The 20,034-nt window shown below is 36.9% G+C and overlaps 3 protein-coding genes across 4 annotated transcripts in view; 1 reads left to right on the plus strand and 2 right to left on the minus strand.

The window, feature by feature from the left end:
- LOC131432259 (cilia- and flagella-associated protein 298-like) overlaps positions 1-20,034 on the plus strand; it is a 57,965-nt gene that overhangs the window by 5,559 nt on the left and 32,372 nt on the right. The window lies entirely within an intron of this gene.
- Positions 736-8,478, minus strand: LOC131432261 (protein tipE). Of its 2 annotated transcripts, XR_009229821.1 has the most exons (5): positions 8,253-8,478; positions 7,819-8,188; positions 7,525-7,761; positions 2,214-2,469; positions 736-1,392 (listed from the first exon to the last, which is right to left on the minus strand). XR_009229821.1 is itself a non-coding variant. In XM_058598409.1 (4 exons), exons 1-4 carry the CDS (start codon positions 8,476-8,478, stop codon positions 2,421-2,423), a joined length of 882 nt encoding a protein of 293 aa, XP_058454392.1. In that variant the 3' UTR covers positions 736-2,420. The 2 variants fall into 2 exon arrangements, 1 of the variants encoding a protein (XP_058454392.1); XM_058598409.1 differs by having other exon boundaries at positions 736-2,469.
- LOC131432260 (uncharacterized) lies at positions 8,613-19,514 on the minus strand. The gene is made up of 3 exons (XM_058598408.1): positions 19,374-19,514; positions 9,830-11,245; positions 8,613-9,525 (listed from the first exon to the last, which is right to left on the minus strand). Exon 2 carries the CDS (start codon positions 11,190-11,192, stop codon positions 9,840-9,842), a length of 1,353 nt encoding a protein of 450 aa, XP_058454391.1. The 5' UTR covers positions 11,193-11,245; positions 19,374-19,514; the 3' UTR covers positions 8,613-9,525; positions 9,830-9,839.

Consider the following 20,034-nt stretch of genomic DNA (forward strand, 5'->3'; position numbering starts at 1 on the left):
TCGAATCGTAACCGTAATCGTAATCCTAAATCGTAATCGTAATCCTAAACGCAGAAAATCATGGGGAGAGCCCGGGCATGCTACTTCGTCGAAGGCAAAACCTAATATTCACGGCGCTAAGATGTTGATTTGTATTTTGGTGGGATCAGTTCGGTGTGATTTACTACGAGCTCCTAAAACCGGGTGAAACCATCACAGGAGATCGCTACCGAACGCAACTGATGCGCCTTAGTCGCGCGCTAAAAGAAAAGCGGCCACAATATTAAGAGAGACATGTCATCCTTCAACACGACAATGCTCGGCCTCACGTCGCAAAAGTGGTCAAAAAGTACCTGGAAACTCTGAAATGGGAAGTCTTGCCCCACCCGTCGTATTCCCCAGATGTCGCCCCTTCTGACTTTCACCTATTCCGTTCGATGGCACACGGTCTGGCAGATCAACATTTTCAATCCTTCGAAGAGTTGGAAAAATGGATTGCTTCATGGATAGCGTCAAAAGAGGACTCTTTTTTTCGAGCCGGGATCCGAAAATTGCCGGAAAGATGGGAGAAAGTTGTCGCTAGCGACGGAAAATACTTTGAATAATACATCTGTAAGCACTTTTTCGCTATGAAGCTTTTAACTTTAGAAAAAAAACGGCGGAAGCAAAGTTGTACACCTTATATCATACCATGCGACAATTTCTGAACAATAGATACTTACCAGTTTCATTCCATGTTGCATTTAAAATGACAAATTTTCGTATTTCAAAGCGCTGTTTTATTATTTCATAAACTTTCTCTTAGTTTTCAAAAATTACAAAACTATCTTGTGTGCGAAGTTGTGTTTTATTATACGTATCAGCACTAATCGACAAAGTTTGAACTTCAATGATCAAGCGTGACAGTAGTAGCGTTTTACTTTGTTTCATAATTTGTAAAAGAATCCTTTTCAAGTGAAAGGTGCTTATATCATATTTTTCTATTAAATACTAGTTGACGAATCAAAACTATTAAACTTTGAAGCACTTAACATTCCTGACTTTACTCGCACCGTTTGTAAATTTTAGCTGACGTTAAAATATGGCTGCTTTATAATATATAGTTTTTTTTTTGGATTTCGCTTCTAGCTAAAATATGACATTAAGTGCATACTCATTTTTAAAATGTGACCAAAAATGACGTAATTCGAACGAAATAATATGTATTGATGGAAAAACAGCTATGCGACTACTTCTGATGACTGGAGACTAGTTGAATGCTGTTGACGAACGTTGTTGAAATCTGCTCGATGGCTCTGGGGTGAGCTGAGTTCATCTGGTACTCTAGCTGAAGTTCCTGGGTCCAGGGATTTTTCTATATCTCATATTTTGCTAATGTATTCGTTAGGAAGGTCAATGTTCCATGACTCTTTACTGATCAGTGGACAAGCGGTGGTCACCAGTATGCAATCGGATAGTGTGGTGGTTATTGGTTGTGTTGATGTTGTAATAATCAAGAAACAATCAGAATGACAAGAGAATCGATTGATAGAAAAGGAAAATACATGTAATACGAAGTGTTTAGTAATGTTTTTTTTAATAGGTAACTAGAAAAGAGATAACGAAAATATTAGTATTCTAAACAGTGTGATAACATAAAGTATAAGTATGGGAACCGAACTCGCGATATCCATTTGTTATACTGAGTGGGACTATCCAAAATATCACTTAATGCCTCGTCGAAATCAAATGACGTTTTCAACAATACTATGTTGCTTAAAATTCACTATTAGTGGCAAGAATGTTGTCCATGGCAATGGGTGTTTATTATACTATTTCGCGACGTTTATTTTGGTTGTATTTACATTTACATTTACAATGTTTTTTTTCATATACATATTATTTACAAGAAACATTCATCCACTGAATGATTGTAATAGGTTTCATTGTTTCCATCAATAATTATTGCAAAGTGGAATAATGCCGAGAGCTCGTTTATTGCCATGCTAAATGGTGCAAAGTTTTGATTCTCCAAATAATGAATGATAAAACTTAATTTTTCTTAACGTGACGATGAAAAGAGTATTTAACCCGTTGAAAGCACTTTTCTCAATGCTCAAGCTAGTAAGATTTTAAAAGTTCAATGAGCACAGCTCGTAAAAAAACTGATGAGCAAAGATGTATGAAAAGAGGCATGCAGCTATTGAAAAAATAACTAAAAATAAATTGGTTATTATGTCCAAAAATAATGTTACTGTTTGAAAAGGTTTTATATATTGTCTGCTCCAGATTCTGCAAAATTTTTATTGAGTTCTTCTCTGTCTGTAGCGGATTCGGAATAGATTTTTGAGCCGGCAGTGTAAATCAACAAAAACTGTGTGAGGTGTGAGTGTGTGCAGAATGTTGGCTTTCCGAATTGATAAAATTCAGCTGCTACGTGGTGAAAAATCGAAAATAAACTTTCAGTAGTCTAGTTCGTCTTCCTCATCGTCACTACGGCACAGAAGTTTGCTATAAAAATATATGAGAGAAAAAAGCGAATAATGATATCCTTCTGTAAGATTTGGATATTGCAAAAACGCATTTTATGTTGGCAGATATTTTTCTACAGGTGATGATGATTGAGGATTGATATGAACGTAAATAAATTACTGACACTGACAAAGCTTTAAAATCAATTTAGGGTTTCGATCGGTTTGTAGTTCATTGAGTATAGGAACTGTGGTAATATTCTTTACTTCCGCGTAAGTTGATTTCCCTCTAAATAGTTCGAGTATTAAAAATATAACATTGAACGAAAAAGCAATGCAAATAATCAACAAGGGTAAATAGAATAAGTTCCTCTATTTGTTTTTTTAATACGTTGACTGAAAAGGATCGGCGGGGGCTAAACTTTGCACATGTTTTCAGTATGGCCTGCTACGTATGAAGAGACCAATTTGATTCAAGTCTGACTTCTGTTTAAATAACAGAAGTATGCTTATTCTCCCTCCCTCTGGTTGGGGTCACATAGCTTGAGATGACACCGAATTGATTACACAGCAAGTTATAGTCCAATGGATTTTGTTAACTGGACTACCAGCGAAAATCTAGCTGTGTTGCCACGTCGAGTCGCCAAGGTGCTGGTAAAAATTCTTTCTTTCTCGCGAAATATTCTAGGAAGTTTGTTTGCATGCACTTTTCTAAATCATTTTAAACTCGTAAACTGTTAATTGTGCAAAAATCGTGTTTGAAAAGAAACTGTAAGAAATTCATTGAGCAGTATCAAAACATACGTCCTGACCAATGTAGGTATTATGATTTAAAAAAATCAAATAAAAATCAGCAATCATCACCGATAATAATCGTCATTCACAAAATCATCATCGATCATAATAACGAAAATCGTTTGATTTTGTGAGATTGATATTGGGGCAGCATTACCGCTTCTGATCAATGTTGCGCAATTAGCCAAATATCACCGCTCATTTCTATCAATACCACTACAGTCATATGTTTTAAATTCACACATGATTATGAATGATCATTCTCACGATATGCATCCAAGCAGCGATTTTCACTAGCAGAAGATGATATACATTCTAAATATTGAGTATAGAGACAAATGACTTTGTTTTAATTCCAGAACTGATGTACTCTCATGTTCTAATTATATTAAACGTTATTTAGTATGAATTTGATTAATATAAATAACAGGAGTGCAGGGTTTTGCGCAGCGTTTAAACCAGCTTTCTGCTGAGAAGCTATATTGGCTCATGTTCTAATTATATTAAACGTTATTTAGTATGAATTTGATTAATATAAATAACAGGAGTGCAGGGTTTTGCGCAGCGTTTAAACCAGCTCTCTGCTGAGAAGCTATATTGGCTACGATAGTACTTAGTAGAGCGCTTTTCCACCGGGGTGGTCTGTATACTGCCTCCTGACCTACCTGAGCGATCGTATCGCCAATTACGATTTAGCTGTATGAAATTCAAGTAATTAGTGTTAATATTTTTGAACTGAAACTTGAAACATGTTTTGTGATGTCATACTTATTTTTAACCACAACATGGTATGATAAAATTAGTTTGAAATAAATTTTCAATACATCTCCGAGCACATTGAATATCACAATTTTTAATGAAATCGTGTTAGTCACATGTGAGTTTATGGAACATTGCTGTAGGGATATTGAATGGGACGAGACTTTGTAGGTTTTGGGGATAGTGATAATCGATGCCTAAAATCGGGCATAATTTTTCTCATCGGCGATATTTGATAATTTGATATTTTCGCAAGACTGACCCTTATAGTAAAAGAAAAATAATCGCTTTATCGTTTTCGTGTATCGTGAATATTTCAGGAAAAACACGTTCGCAATAAGAAATTCTATACGTTTTATAATTTATCGAACTAGTTAAATTAAACTACAATGTAATGTATTCATTCATCTTTGTGATACGCACTGTAGGTATTAATTTTGGTAAGCCCGTGATATGGAGTTGCACAAACAAGTTGTTTAATTTTTGTGTTGGCGATCTAATGTTGTTTTCGCTTGAGAAAACTGAAACTAACCCATGGTAGTTTTATCAAACAAACACTTTTCACGAAACTATTTTGGTTTCGCACTTAACAACGGTTGTTTAGACAAACCTGATATAAAAACCAGGTTCGAAACTGACTCGATTTTCAGTTCAACAACGTTGAAACTAGGTTTGAAACTAGCTTCAATCAAACGGTTTGACAGCAGTTAGGGTGGAAACTGAGTTAGATTTAGCATCAAGCGAAAACGACATAACTCAACGTTTCATTATGCCGAGCTCGCGAATCGAGGTTTGTGGATGCTTCTTTTGCGGCATAACGTCACATGAGAAAGGTTACAAACAGTGTTCTATCATCAGTTTAAAATTTAAATGAACATTGTTCGGTTCAAGAAACAGTTTAAAAATTTGAAGAGCCTGTTTTTGAGATGTATGAAATTTTATTTTCGCAATTTAATTAATCTATCGTTGTCCAGTAGACGGGGGATTTCGTTCTTTATTATCAAGGATGGCTTTTATCGTATCAAAGAACGCTCACTAGCAACTCTTCACATGATTCAATCAGTGCCATCAAAGAGAGACGGATATCATCGCAGCAACAAAAAACAGACATGGTTCATTTAACATAGAATTGACATAGGTGCGAGAGCGAATTTCTCTCGATGATCTGTCTAAGAATCAAAGGTTAGCACGCTGCTGTGGGGATTCTCTCCGAAGCAACAATTGGTCGCTTATTCTCGTTTCGCGATCCGATTCTATACGCGCAGTTGATAATTGTGATAGGGTTTTTTTTATTATTGCCGCTTATTCTAACTATGTGCGTATAACCTTTGTATAAGTTGTGTCTATGAAAATATATGTGAATGCTCCACACAAGGTCTTTGAAATATTGCTAAGTGCAAATGAGAGTGTCTCTTTGTTTATTAATCGGTAATCCCTCTCTCTAACTCTTTATCTCGACTAACGACCGAACCCATCGACTTTCGATCTGTAGCTAAGAAATTTTTGGAAAATACAGGAAAAAAGTAAAGTCTTGGCATTACATTCCTTTTGTGGAATTTGGTCTTTCTGTTTCAACAGACTTCGCTGCCGATTCTTAGTGTACAGAATCATTGCATGGCTAGTACTATGGATCCTACTGACACTAAGAATCCTTCCAGGTCGGGGCTCGAACATACGACAACTGGCTTTTAAGACCAGCGTCCTATGCATTGAACCGCCAACCCGGGACAGGAATATGCCGTAATAATTGAAAAAGTAAGTAAACAAAGAGAAACTGTCATTTGCACTTGGTACCTTTTCTAATGTTCATCGAGAATTGTCAACTTGCGATTCTCTCTTGGGAAATTCCACACAGCAACGATCATTACCAGACTGTATTTTTTTAAGGGCCGTGAAATACTAGTATGAAGTGGAGCGAAGAAATGTAGAAAAGTTCTCTCACGGTTCATGCATCGAGAGACACGATTTCTTGTAGCATCTTCTACCGGATGGAAAATGTTGTATACAATATAGATAAATATCGAGCAGCTTCTGTCAAATTTTCGGCAACCACTAACACTAGCGTGGATTAAAAAAACTATGGTTGGCTAATTCTATAAAATTTATGCAGTTACTATTCTTTATTAGAGACTGCTTTAAAGCCTCAGTAGTTAATTCTGGAACGAACAATGTTAGATGTTTTTTGTTTGTTTTCTTTTTGTCCTCTGTAGAATGACGTTTCAGTATTTTTGAAAAAAGGGTGTTCCAACTGCAACCTAATTTGCCAAATTTTTAATTTGTATCGAGTTTTTAAGGACTCAAAACGAAACAAAAAACATATAACATTGTTTGTTCCAGAATCAGCTCTTGAGCAATCATATCTCGGGAATGATTTGATATTTTTACATAAAATTATTATTGTAGCAGTCTTTAATAAAGAATAATAGCTACACATAGTTTCAAGGTTAAACACGCTCGAAACAAAGAAGCGGAAACCTCCGTTTGCAGGAGAGGCTCCGTTTAACCAGAAAAATATCCAAGTTTGTGATAGTTGGAATCGTGTAAAGTTTGATTATTCGCTAAGTAATGTGAAAGGTAGGACATTGCATATAAATTGATTTGTTGAGAGGCTTATGAATAGTTCATAGAAACAACTATCATATCTTATACCCCAACATGCAGTAACAATGAGATCCGCTTGAAAGATATTAAGATAGCCTCACTACTTAATTTCTAAATCTTCTGAAATTCATATCCCAGAGTATTCTACAAAAAAAATGACTGCAAAGTATTTTGGAAATTTTTATGAGACAAACTGTTTTAGACAAATGAATGCAGTACTAATCGGTATCACGCGTAGCTTGTATGTAAAGCTACATTTTATCTTTAGTCAATTTGTGCAGTTATTTGTAATGTGAAAATAATATTTTTATTTGTCAACATTGGTGTTTCATTATTATAGATATATCGTATTTATAAATCGGAATTCCTTAATTATCGATATAGAGACCGTTTTCAAGTTTGGAGGGAAATCAACTTACGTTATCAAAAAAAAAAAGGTTTAGAATACTGAACAGTTTGAACAAAAAATGAGTATAATTTGATTGAAGTATACTTGATTTATCTCCCGTATTGATTTGGGAGGCAACAGAGTAAACAAGCTTATATAGACCGTGACATTGGAGTAAAATCAAACTACAATTAGATATAAGAATATTTGGAAACATTAAACGATAGAAAAATTTATGTTGCAAACTAGTAAAATAGGTACTTATTTTGCGTACGCACATCGAGAGATAGAGACCTGGACTAATACGCATCGGAAGGTGAAAATATTGCATCAGAGACAAAAAATTTAATTCGTGGTTGTCTAGCGAAAGATCACACACACACACAAAGAGAATTGAGGAAATGGTGGTCTTTGGTCACTTAGAACGTATCGGAATATTGGCGGATTACGATTGTTAACTTATAGTGGTTTGGCCTGAGGTCATAATAATCTACTACCTTCGAAAGAAAAAGAGAAGCATGGAAGGGTTAATCTCGATCGTGTCTTACTCACTTTTCTTTAGTGGGATACTTTTCTGCGTAGACTCGTGGTGATTTATGACAAGCCTTGTCACAACAGGGACAGTACCAGTAGCTTAGCACACCGATCGAGACGGCGAAGAGCACATTCGGTATGATCAGCGATAGAATAAGATGCTTTAGATTATCATCCCAGGAGTAGCGAGCCACTACCATCTCGGGATAGGCACGACTGTAGTAACAGGGAAAGGGCTCTCCTACGTGAGAATACCTAATTGAAGAAATGATCAGTTGAAATACTGTAACCACAACCAGTGAGGCATATTACCCATATTTCTTTGCAAACTCAGTGCAGTTTACCCTCGGTGGATAGCCACAGCCTTCCGTGTTGACTAGGAACTTCGTATCCATCACGTCCCACTCTAGAGCATCGAGATCTCTTGGTTCCTTCTGCAGTGTATGATATGCAATCTTGGTGTAATTTACCAGCAACTGGTGGCATCGAATAGCCGCTGTTGTGCAGCCTTCTCGACACGAGCTCCAGGTGCAGTTCCGCATTCCTTCGGCGTACACGTGATCGGTCACTACACACGTTACCGGAACAGGATCGTAATCTGCTACGATGGTCGATATGGCTGGGTCAACCACGAATGGTATCAGAAACAAAAAGGCAAAAACCGACAGAATTGCCGTGGTACCTGTGTGAAAAAAAAAGTTAATTTGACATACTAGGAACTCAACCACAAGGACAACTAAACCTACCTAGACACAGTGAGGTATAGAATTTGGCCTTTTCCAGCAGTTCCGCAATCATTTCTTCTCGCGTGGGGGGTTTTGGTTCTTTGCCATTGGATTCGGCTATGCTCGCTGTCCGACTGTGTGCAAGGCTGACTTTGCTGTTGTTGGAACTTGGCTTGCTCATCGTGATCAAACTGGGTGCCGCCGACAGTGTCGACAAAGACGAATGTAAGTCGTTTGTCGATCTCATCTTGTTTTCTGTGTTAATGATTGATTGTTGGTTGCGCGAAGTGAGCAATGTTGTTATCTCTTACTATTTTGTTTCGTTAGTTTCAAATTCTCTATTTAAAGCGATTCTCATATGTTAAAGTTGTGTTTTGCTTCTTTTTCTTTTTTTACCAAGCTCTGTCTACTGATAAATTGATAATTTTACTATTCGCTACTTGCTATGTAAGATTTTCCAAGCATTGTTAAACTGTTTTAGATTTGATAATGCACGCATTCCTCTGTTCATTCAAATATCTGCTGTTGGTTTGCAGTGATTCACTAGCGTCAATCCGTGGATCCGGTGAAGTTTCAATTAGGATCCTTCTTTCTTTTTCTTACGTTTCGTGTCTGACTGAGTTCTCGTGTTTATCAATGCGTGGTGTAAAATTTCATTGTTTGCGACTAATCAAACATCAACTGAGTCTAATTTAATACAAACATATTTCAGTAGTAACAAAGTTTATACGATTCACAAGACAAAATACAAAACATCGTTCGTTTTAATGCTTACTGATGCTATAAGCAACTTCAGATCATAGCGGTTTGCTTCACAAAAGCCAACATTAACTTGAATTAACAATATCGATATCAAAATAGAGCGTATTTGCGTAGTTTTAACACAACTAGAGTTATTTTACTGGGAGTATAGTTCAGGGTACCGTTAACTTATCATATTGGTCGATGGATGTACGTGAGGAGTTTGGTTAAAGAATTCTCTAGCGGGGTTGTGTTCTCTTTCGTTCGTTTCTTCCTAGAGCAGGAGTAGTACGGTTCGTGCGTGGTTATTTAAATAGTTAGGGGTACTTAAATGTGTTATTGTCTTTGGAGCTCAAAACTGGTTCCGTTCCTTATTTTCGCTCAACATAATCAAGAACAATCAGTTGCGCAATCAATATAATAACAAGAAATGTATAGAACACGATTTATTCGTTCATTCGAAAGAAGAAAAATTGATCTGTAGACGCAAATCAGTGCAGTGAAAATACACCCGATTGATGAACTGGACTGTCTTCTTGCAGTAGAGGAATGCCTAGAACAGAAATGAGAGAGAGAAAATTATTTGCAAGAAAATCAGGTTGCAGTGTTCAAGTGACGAGGCATTTTTCGCCGAACAAAGCCAGCCACATCTTCCAAAACCTCAAGGATTTACTAAATGCTTCACCGTTGCACGCGCTTCGGTTCCGGTTGACGGCTACGCTGACTGAAATCCTTGATGTTTTGGAGTGCCTTACGATGGCGGTGGAGGGGCTGCACATATGTTTTAGTACATATGGAAAAATGTCTCAGTCACCGAATCTACCATGCAACAAGTTCAAGGAAACAATTGTTCTTACGTGATGGATCTCAGAGAGCCATAACCGAGTCGCCACCTCCACCACCATCGCCAGTTTCGGCGTTAGCTTTTCCGCCTGCACACCCATCAGCCAGCAACTGTTTATTAGCGCAACCGACGAAACGCATTTTTGCGTCGTCGCCGATAAATATCGTCTTTTGGCAGAACGTTAAGGTCAGGCAGGAAACGGCAAACAAGATAGTCGGGACAAAAAATCCTATGACAAACTGTTTGTAGGTAGTTTCTAAGCTGAATCGAGCAACAACTTTGTCCGTGTTCGCCTTGGAATAGAAACAGGGAAATCTGGCGCGAGCATTGTGATCAGTTCCATCCTTTCCGTATTCCTTCAGAAAGTCTTTGCATTCGTCCTGTAGAGTATTGACGCAACCTTCCAAATTGATCATGAGCCCAGATTCGTTTGATATGGTCAAGTCCTGCTCTAGCGGTGCAATCGTTTTCAGTGGCTTCGACACGGCGTAGTGCAAATAGCTTAAGTAAGTAAAATTGGTCAGATCGGTGAGTTCGTCCTTTTCTAGAAGCGATCCGTTGACGCAATCGGTAGTCTGAATTCCGTTCGTAGTGTTTTGTATCGTATAACACGATGCCATTATAACCTTTCCGTCGCCTTCATTCCATATTTCTTGATTTGTATGCGTTTCAACCGCAACTGAACATTGCGAAAGATAAACTTTATCTCCACTCAATAATATCATATTCTTATTCCTAGTCGGAATGTCCACACAACGGCGGTCACAATTGTATGGAGTTTTTATCTTTCGGCATGTTCCACGATTGCATGAGAATAATCCGTGTATGTCGATACAGGTTATCTTACCACGCCTGCCGGAACATTTGAGCGGTGCGTCGGTATTTTTGAACACACACTCAAATGCATCGGTAATGTTGATGCACATGCCCATGGAACAGTTGAATGTTCCCGTGAGATTTTTGCATTCGTCCGCTATGCAACGAGCTTTCTTAGCGTTTTCTTGATCAATCCCGTAACATGTTTTATTTGCCGAATTGGTGCAATTTTGAAACGTCAGGCTACTTCCGTTGGTGCGTAGGTGGACGTAGATCTGAATGCAGGCACCGGACGTCTTACTTAGACACCATTCCCCGCAGGAGCCCCATTCACAGGCATCTTTATTCAGTGCCTTAGTAGTGGTACACATGACAGGCGTCTCGTCGATACCGCTTTTGAACGCACGCGATGAGGGCATATAGATTGCAACCGTCAGATAAACGATCGCCACCGTACTCAGTACGAAGGTCAGCTGACAGATGCATATCATTCCGCATATCCGTGTGTCCTGGGGCGGTATTATAAGGTCCTCTACGGGGATTGGTTTTTTCTTTCCCATCGTCGCTGCTTCAGCACTCTGCTTACCAAGATTACTACTTGTTCAGAGATTATCTGTTGGTGAAAATCGTACAAACGAGAACAGCAATTACAGTTTATTTTTATTGTTTAGTTTTAAACGATGTTTCTCAGTTATAAACGATGTTATTTATCTGTTTATCAACAGATGAGGGGGTTTTATACCGGCCAATGAGACATACTACTAGAGAATCTCTGCTTCAACAGCCTATTGTCAGCTCCAAATAAATTCATCAATTTATTAGAATTCTGGCTGGCAATATTTTTCATTACAGCTCGTCTCAAGTGCTTAAATTTTTGTTGCCGTAAAATGAAATACACAAAAATAATCAATACTCTGAAACATTTTTAATGATTTCTTAGTAAAAGTTTGCTAGTTTCTTAGTTAGAGTGAAGTAATTCTTGAAAAACTGTCAAATATACATGTTTAAAGTTTAAATTAGGTGAATTGTTTTTTCAGAAATATTCGTTTATTTCCGTATTCTCGGGAATTTATAATATTATAGCTATAAACGGGTTTGCAAACTATCGTGTTTTAATCGACTATATTACCGAAAACAGTAATTTGGATATATTATATTATTATAATATATTATTGGAATATCAACGAAATAGATTTTAGATAACCGGAAATTGGTTTACCATAAAAGTACTGCTGAAGTGCTCTGCTTTGATGAGTCGAAGACGAAACGTAATGCTCTTTCATTTTCCTAACAAATCATTGGCAATATCTTTTTTTGCTAGCATGACGCCCTCACGCGAGTCCGCATCGAATCTCGTACACAGAAGTACGGAAGAGAAATGTTAAATTCGTTCGCACCAAAATAGCAACACTGCGCATCCATACAATTGACATGATATGTTCAATGTGATGCCGTGCGATGGCGTTGCTCAACTGAAGATTGATTGCGCTCCAAGCTGATAGGGTCTGCATAAATGTAGCCTTTTTACTTAAGTTCGAAACTGAGTAACGGATAGTAGAGCAGTTTTTGAAACAAAACGTGCACCGAATAAAGATTCGAATGGAGCTATTGAGTGAATTCCGGATGTATTTTCCTAATTATTAAATGGTTTTATAGAACCTTCACTATTGTTAACGATATTTGGAACAGAGTAATATATTATTAACGATATTTGGAACAGAGTAATGTTATGATTACTTCATAAAAATTTTTTGGGCGTATCATAAAATCAATAATAAAATTCAAAAACTCAAATATTAACTCTAATCTAATAAATATCTGAACATGTTAGAAAACCTAGTATTTATAGATACTGATATTTCGGTATTTTCTTTTCCCAAGAAGCGACAGAAATGTACCATGCACACGATGCCGAATATTTGGGAAAATGAAAATCTTTAGATTAAAAACACGGGGAATTTCGGTTATTTTACAGTTTGCCGAAATGATTGTCTATCACTCGGCTGTTCAAATCTCGGTAAAGGTTTGCCGTGATTTGGAGATAAAATCTAAGTGTGAGCTCTCGCTTTTTTTAAAGGATGAATCCAAGATTACGATTAGCTTGTATTGCATTTTGCACATATCAAAATCCTGACACCATTATGAGAATTGTTAGAAATGAGGTAGATACAGGAGAGGCAAACAAAATGCAAAGTATTTGGGAAAAGAATTTTGCATCAGTAAGCCAACTAACATCAGAAACACGTGCTTGGTCTCGTGATACAACTCGATCTAGTTTCCAAAGAATCAAAGCATGTTTATTTATCATGTTGTTTGCGTTCCAACACCAGTAGGCCACTCTGCACCACCACTTTCTTATATGTATCACAAACGAATGTACAGACATGACAGTCACGATCTTTTTTTGGCGCACATCTACGGTCCTCCGTGAAACTGTCACCAATGGTGATAAATTGGTTGCACTGCTGAGTTCCCATCATACATTCCTAATGCAAATGTAAAACCGTGAGAAGCCTTTCGATTCGGTAGCTTATTTGTATACATTGAGATTTTGTGGCACACTTTGGTTGAAATGATAACAATGCAATTAATCTCGCGCTCCACCTAGCGGTCATTTCAGAATGTACCGGGAACGAACCACATTCTTTAAAAATATTCATATGCACGTACATGTCTTTATTATTTATCGTTGTATGTATCCAAAGACATCATATTAACAAGATATCCAGCTCTCACATTTCCCGAACATATTATTGGCAACAACATTTTTTGCGAGCATATCGCCCTCACACGAGTTTGCATCGAATCTCGTACACAGATGTAGGGGAGAGAAATGTCAAATTCATGCGCGCCAAAATAGCAGCACTGCGCACCCATACAATTGACATGAATGTTACACCGTGCGATGGCGTTGCTGAACTGAAGATTGATTTCGCTCCAAGCTGACAGGGTCTGATGTATCTCAATTGATAGGATAGAAAATCGTTCCTAAAGTTGGGCGTACACTATTTTATTGAAGCATTTTCAATCAGGTTTTGATCACCCTTGCGATGTGAAGTAGTAATTTTTTCCACCATTAAAACACTCTACTTTCGAGTTTCAGTATTTACTACGTGCCATATAGACTGGAAGTGCGATGCGGTGTTCTGGTGCTGCATTCAAAAAAGTATAATTTCAATGTGTTGTTTGATACGCATAAGTAAAAATTTGGTTGAAATATTTATTTTGAGTGACAGTGCAGGTGTGGCAAGTGTGTGTTTAGTAGTGAGAGTGCTATTTATTGAATAATATTGATCCGCGAAACTAAAGATGCTAAAGCGGCGAAAACTGAGAATTTACCGCCCCAAAATTCAACGATGTTAACCTGTTAACCGATCCGTCTGCATGTCATTGTCGTTGTTGTCGGATTTCTGTGGAATGTGTAAAAGTTAACAAGTCGATCGTTTCATTCGGACTGAGAGTCTTGCGAACCCAAACGCGAGTGTTTTTATTTTATTCTTTCAGTGGTCGTATTTTATCTCGCGTTGCTGACAGCAGAGCGAGCAGGAGAAAAGGGATATCCCAATAGTAGTTCGAAATCAAATTTGGTGAGCAAAAAAAAAAAAGGTCTCACCACCCATTTTCTGAACCACTTCCGCTGATCGAATTCAATTTTGTGAGCAAAAAAAAAACCTCAACCGCTCTGTACTTTTTGGTGCTCAACTGTACTCGATTCACAAAATCTGGGAAAATCTGTGATTTATTCAAGAATCTGTTAAAACCTGTGATCATTTTCAGAAATCTGTGAAAATCTGTGTCAGTTTTAAAATCTGTGAAGAAAACTCAAAATCTGTGAAACACAGATTAATCTGTGAACCTGACATCCCTGCTGGTGAGTTCGTTCATTAGAGATATTTTGTATTTTTCTTACTTATTATATTTCTCCTGAGTATTGAAAATCAGGTTTTGTTGAGATCATATTGTTTACCAAAACATATCCGGATCTTTTTCCCTCCCTACTAACAAATCTCCTATCCCATGATGCACGTGGAGATACAGTGGTACCCGCGATCTCTAGAAACAACGAGTATCGGACTAACATTCCTTCCTTTCCCTCAGTAGCACAGCCTTTGGTCGTAGCCAGCGTCGTTATTGATCATTTAATAAAAAGTTAGTAGTGAGTGGGTATGTACAGTGAAAATGATTTGCTTCTTCCAGGCTTCATTTTCTTGGTTCATTGTACATTTTCACTCATTCGGTCAATCGCGAAGTGCAACTACGGGCGATCTACCTCAGCTCAGCTCAGTATTTACTACGTGCTATATATACATGGAACTGAAAAATGGCTGAAAAGCTTACTTCTACCAATTAACTTACATTCTTTTGATTGCTGTCAGGTAACAAAGATCAAATGTACCCAATAACTGGAATCAGCAATCAGAACGAGTTGGTTGAAGGAACAAATTCCCCTAGTTTTTTTTTTGGAAATTTGTGCCTGACCGTTGCTGCTCTTCATTTACCATTCTACATCCCATGTAAGGATGGCTAAAGATTCGCAACATTTATGAACATGCCATTTATGAGGGATGCCAAACAAATTGCTAAGATCTTTTAAACAAAACACAGCAAGGTTTTATTCACTCCAGGACGAATGATTCCGTGCCCCCAAATAAATGCTGAACTCCTCTGACTATAGCTCTTTGAGGTGAAAAAACGGTTGAATATCCTTTATTTTTAGTCCATCATACATAGATTCAAATGTATACTAAGAATCAGAAATCCGGATTCATAGTTGCGTCAATGCAAGGAAATTACATATCAGATGAAGGAATGACATTCACATAAATCAAAGTATATTCTAAGTACGCTTAATATTCGCTTGTCTGAGTGCAAGTTTGTTATCAGACCATTAATTTTCAGTAATTTCAGAATAATCGGTCACCTAGAAGATGGAAACAGCATTTGAAATTTTGAACGAAACAGCACTTATAACATTTCACGACAGTAGACACTAAAACCAGTACGGCCATCTAACAGAGAACCGCCCGTTTAACAAGCTATAGGTTCATCAAGCTCTCGTTCCAGACAATCAGATAACCACTCTTCAAATACTCGTTCCAGACAATCAGATAACCACTCTTCAAATACTCCTCCCTATTAACTATTTGAGAACTACAAACGAGAGTGACTAGTAGTATAGTCTGGCATAATGCCATTTGTCATAATAATAATTGTACTCGCAATATTTTAATCTGATGTTTAATTTCGTTTGTGTTTCAATCGAGTGATGTTTTGCAAGGGGAGAACACTAATTAGAGAGCCTTCAAGGTGAGGCACAACCATTAAGGTAACCTGAATTATTATGTTCTGATTCTTGATACATCGGAAATTTCCTCTTTCCCACATCTCACAAAAGATGGACGATTAGTTGCGATGACTATGTGCAGAACTGCACTGATCACAAACTCAAATTCTCAAATCTCTATCTGAGTTATCTCGAATGGTTTGGTGAGCGTTTACATCAATACCGAAGCAGTATTTAGATTTTAAATATAGATAAAACGGTATAATGAAAAAGGCAGGTGTGTAGGTGTCTACATAAGTGTATATGTGTAAAAAATGTGCACTGACTTTTCTCTGAGATGGCTGAACCGATTGTCACAAACCTATTTTCAAATGAAAGCTTATGTAATCTAATACAAACTTTCGGAGCTTTATATGAATCTGACTTCCGGTTCCGGAGATACAGAGTGATATGTGCAAAATAAATGAAAACAAGTGCACTTGCTTTTCATGGAGATTTTAAAAAGCAAAATCTTGGCATTACATTCCTTTTGTGGAATTTGGCCTTTCTGTTTCAACAGACTTCGCAGACGATTCTTAGTGTACAGAATCATTACATGGTTTGTACTATGGATCCTACTGATACTAAAAATCCTTCCAGGTCGGGGCTCGAACATACGATAACTGGTTTGTAAGACCAGCGTCCTATGCATTGAACCGCCAACCCGGGACATGGTGATTTTAATAAACCTATATTCAGTGATCTGGTTTCGGTGAAATTTAAATAAATGAGTATTTAGAATTTCACATGCTTATTTCAATTGACAATGTAAATAGAAAATTCTTCAAATTTTTTATACTCTGGTTAAGACAAATAGGCTAAATCGGCAATAAAATCAAAACAGACCTACAGCATAAAAAAATACATCAGATTCCCCAGTGTAATAGTAATGTAGTTGAGCAACTCGTGATACCAAAAGCTCCCTCTGGTGGAAAATGGGTGCTTAAATGCTCCTAAAATGTATGTATAAAGTTGCCTGCGCAACTTTTGGTGTCACGGGTTGCTTACACGCTTAGAAAAAGTTACTCAGAGTTTGAGTACTAGTTACTCATTTTCAAATGATACATGGAAACGTCAAAATTTGAGTAGTTATCCATGATTATTATGAATAATTTTTACTCTAAATTTGAGTTTTACGTATCGAATTTAAGGATTACTACTTCAGCGAACCGTCGAAAAATCGAACGAAAATTTTTTCGATATCATTCCCTATTTTCTATTACTCAAATTACGTATCTGTGGTTAACTTCGTTGGTAATTTTGTGGAAATTTCTATGGCTGCAATAATACGATGCAGAAAATATTTGATGAAATTAACGCTACAACGGCGAGGAAACTGCGAGGTAAAGATTAAGAAATAATTTTGAAATCTAGAATAAGGAGTACGTTTTTAGGGTTTTCGAGCCATATTAAAAAGCTGATGGCATGATAATTCATGGACAAGCGAAAGAAGTGAAAGGGCCATAATTTGAATACCAGCTGGAAATCAGACCAACCTTTCGTGTGCTCCGAGTGTGGTTCACTATACCAAAGATTTAAACGCCTGAAACGTTATTTATCGTGAAGATCATTACTTATCGTGAATAACAAATCCAATGTTTTTTAAATCATAACTTTCCTTGGCAGGAATCACTAAAAAAAATAAGTGAATTCGCTGCAAATTTACGGAGGATGTCTCACATCCAGAGATAGAAGTAAAAAAAGCTTCCAGAGATAAAAAGTAAACTATTAGTAGCACTTTTTCTGTAGATGAGTGGGATCTTACTTATTTTTGAGTAATTATTTTTAAGTGTGTACCTTGATTTATGACAGTAGCTAATGGAAAAGAGTACACCAGTTTCTCACTTGAAGCGCTGTCAGTGTCTCCGTACAGTAGAAAATCTAGGTCTACTTGATTTATACCTACAGTTAGCTTTAATACCCCGTCCGGTATACACTCAAACCTCCATTCACGAAACGTTCTTGCATTTCTCATATAGAAAGGCTATACAATTACTGTGAAAACCGACTTAGCTCGACGAACTGAGTACATGTCTGGGTGTGTATGTATGTATGTCTGTGTGTATGTGACAAATAATGTCACTCGACTTTTTCAGAGATGGCTGAACCGATTTTCACAAACTCAAATTCAATTGAAAGGTCTTATGGTCCCATAGATCTCCATTGATTTTTTTCCCGATTCGACTTCCGATTCCAAAACTGCTAGATTTGCACGAAAAAATGAAAAAAATGTCACTCACTTTTCTCAGAGATGGCTTGACCGATTTTCACAAATTTAGATTTAAACGAAAAGTCTCATGGTCACATAGCTCGCTACAGAATTTTATCTTTATCCGACTTCCGGTTCCGGAATTACAAGGTAATATGTGCATATCTATGAGAAAATGCGCACTCAATTTTCTCGGAAATATCTTAACCGATTTTTACAAACTAAGATGCAAAAAAAGAACTTAAAATTCTTTAAAAAGTTCCCGAAAAGTTTATTCAGATCCGACTTTTTATTTTCGGATTTGATGAGTAGATGCCGCGAAATGATGTTTTAGGTGGATTCGAAATCTAAGTTGAGTTAAAGAACCGAAAGCCTTGGTTTTCAAAACCACCTCAAACATCGTTTTCCGGCATCCGTTCCGAAAATAACCATATAATTGGAGTTTTCCACATTCATTGCACATCATTTTTTCTACGAAGTAAATCTCATATAACGTAAACTTTTTTTACGAAGTAAATTCTAAATAACGCACACTTTTTTACGAACTAATTCGATTTACAAACCCCCGTTTAGTTCGTTAATGGAGGTATAGTCAAAAAAAATCCCGCTTACGGTCGGAACAACAGAAACAAAGAACAAAGTGTTGTGATCGGAAAAAAATTCACCGAAAGCTATACTTTATAAACGGCACACGCAATGAAGTGCTGTACTGAAATAGTTCATAAAGGATTGTAAACTTAGTTTCGCATGCGACACACTACAGTTCGTTAGTAGCTACATAAAAAAAACTTCTTTTCATGTGTTTGTAGCTGACTGATGATTCAGTGCATCTGCCCTTAACTTTACTGCAGCAATTTTCTGTCACTTCCGCAGTGCTCATTCGAAATTGCTATACTCGTATTTATTGATAAAGTTTTTCTAGCACATTTTTCAGGTATTCTACAAACTTATGTAGCATTTAGAGTATGAGACACACTATCGAAAATACAAATGAAAATCTGCTCTAAATCACCATAGCTTTCCACATACTGCAGCCCCCTCTTTCTTTTCGCATACCTCGTCACCAGATTCTTGGTATGATGAAAAATCAATTATTTTTTTCTGTTGCGTACTTTTATTGTGTGAAATATTGGTTAACTGTATCATTTTCAAGCAAATGTTCATTTATTTCCAATAAAAATAGCTTTTCGCTATTTTTAAGGTACTTACTTCAGTTTCAGAACAGTCAAAGGATAGACATAAAAATAAATTTTATTTCTTCTATTTTCTGCACCCCTTCACTATCACCATTGATTTATCAACTCAACTTTGCAGCAAAACACATTCTACAAACATTTCAGCCATTTTTCTTCAAAAAATATGTTTCTTTGAATTTATGAAAACTTCTCAAAGACGCTGGTAATCATATACATCCTGTGTCCTTTCTGTTGAATGAATGAAACTTTTCCGCTGCTTTCGTTCCTTCTTTTCTTTCTGGGAGAGTGGAGAAAAATGAGAACAATTTCCTAGAACCAGTCCGCGCGGGCGCATTATGAATTCTGTGATCGAGCACGTTGTTGTGCTTGAGCAAGGACATGTGTACCAGTAATCAAAACAATGCTATGTTTACCAAATTTTAGTTTGAAGTTCCAGCCTGATGAAATGTCAAAAATCTGTTGAGCTTATAATGTTGGTATTAAAATTCAAACAGGGTAACACCTGGAATATAGAAGGATGATTTATAGAATCATGATAATGAGAAACTTCATATAAAATGTAGGATTGAACATTTTAATGTGAAGTTTGGAGAAGTAAGAACATTTAGTCAAAGTGTCAAGAATCTAGATTCAAAAATTAACAATGCTTTTTTGTGGAGTCCATATGAATTGAA

The sequence above is a fragment of the Malaya genurostris genome, chromosome 2 (assembly GCF_030247185.1).
Source record: "Malaya genurostris strain Urasoe2022 chromosome 2, Malgen_1.1, whole genome shotgun sequence".
Taxonomy (NCBI): domain Eukaryota; kingdom Metazoa; phylum Arthropoda; class Insecta; order Diptera; family Culicidae; genus Malaya; species Malaya genurostris.

What these genes read in the sequence shown, in the direction of transcription:
- LOC131432261 (XM_058598409.1), bottom strand. Translation starts at nt 8,478, where the DNA reads ATGAGATCGACAAACGACTTACATTCGTCTTTGTCGACACTGTCGGCG. An exon ending in CTATACCTCACTGTGTCTAG is followed by an intron (nt 8,189 to 8,252) that starts GTAGGTTTAGTT and finishes TTTTTCACACAG; the next exon opens with GTACCACGGCAATTCTGTCG. An exon ending in AAGTATCCCACTAAAGAAAA is followed by an intron (nt 2,470 to 7,524) that starts GTGAGTAAGACA and finishes ATATTTTTATAG; the next exon opens with CAAACTTCTGTGCCGTAGTG.
- LOC131432260 (XM_058598408.1), bottom strand. Translation starts at nt 11,192, where the DNA reads ATGGGAAAGAAAAAACCAATCCCCGTAGAGGACCTTATAATACCGCCC.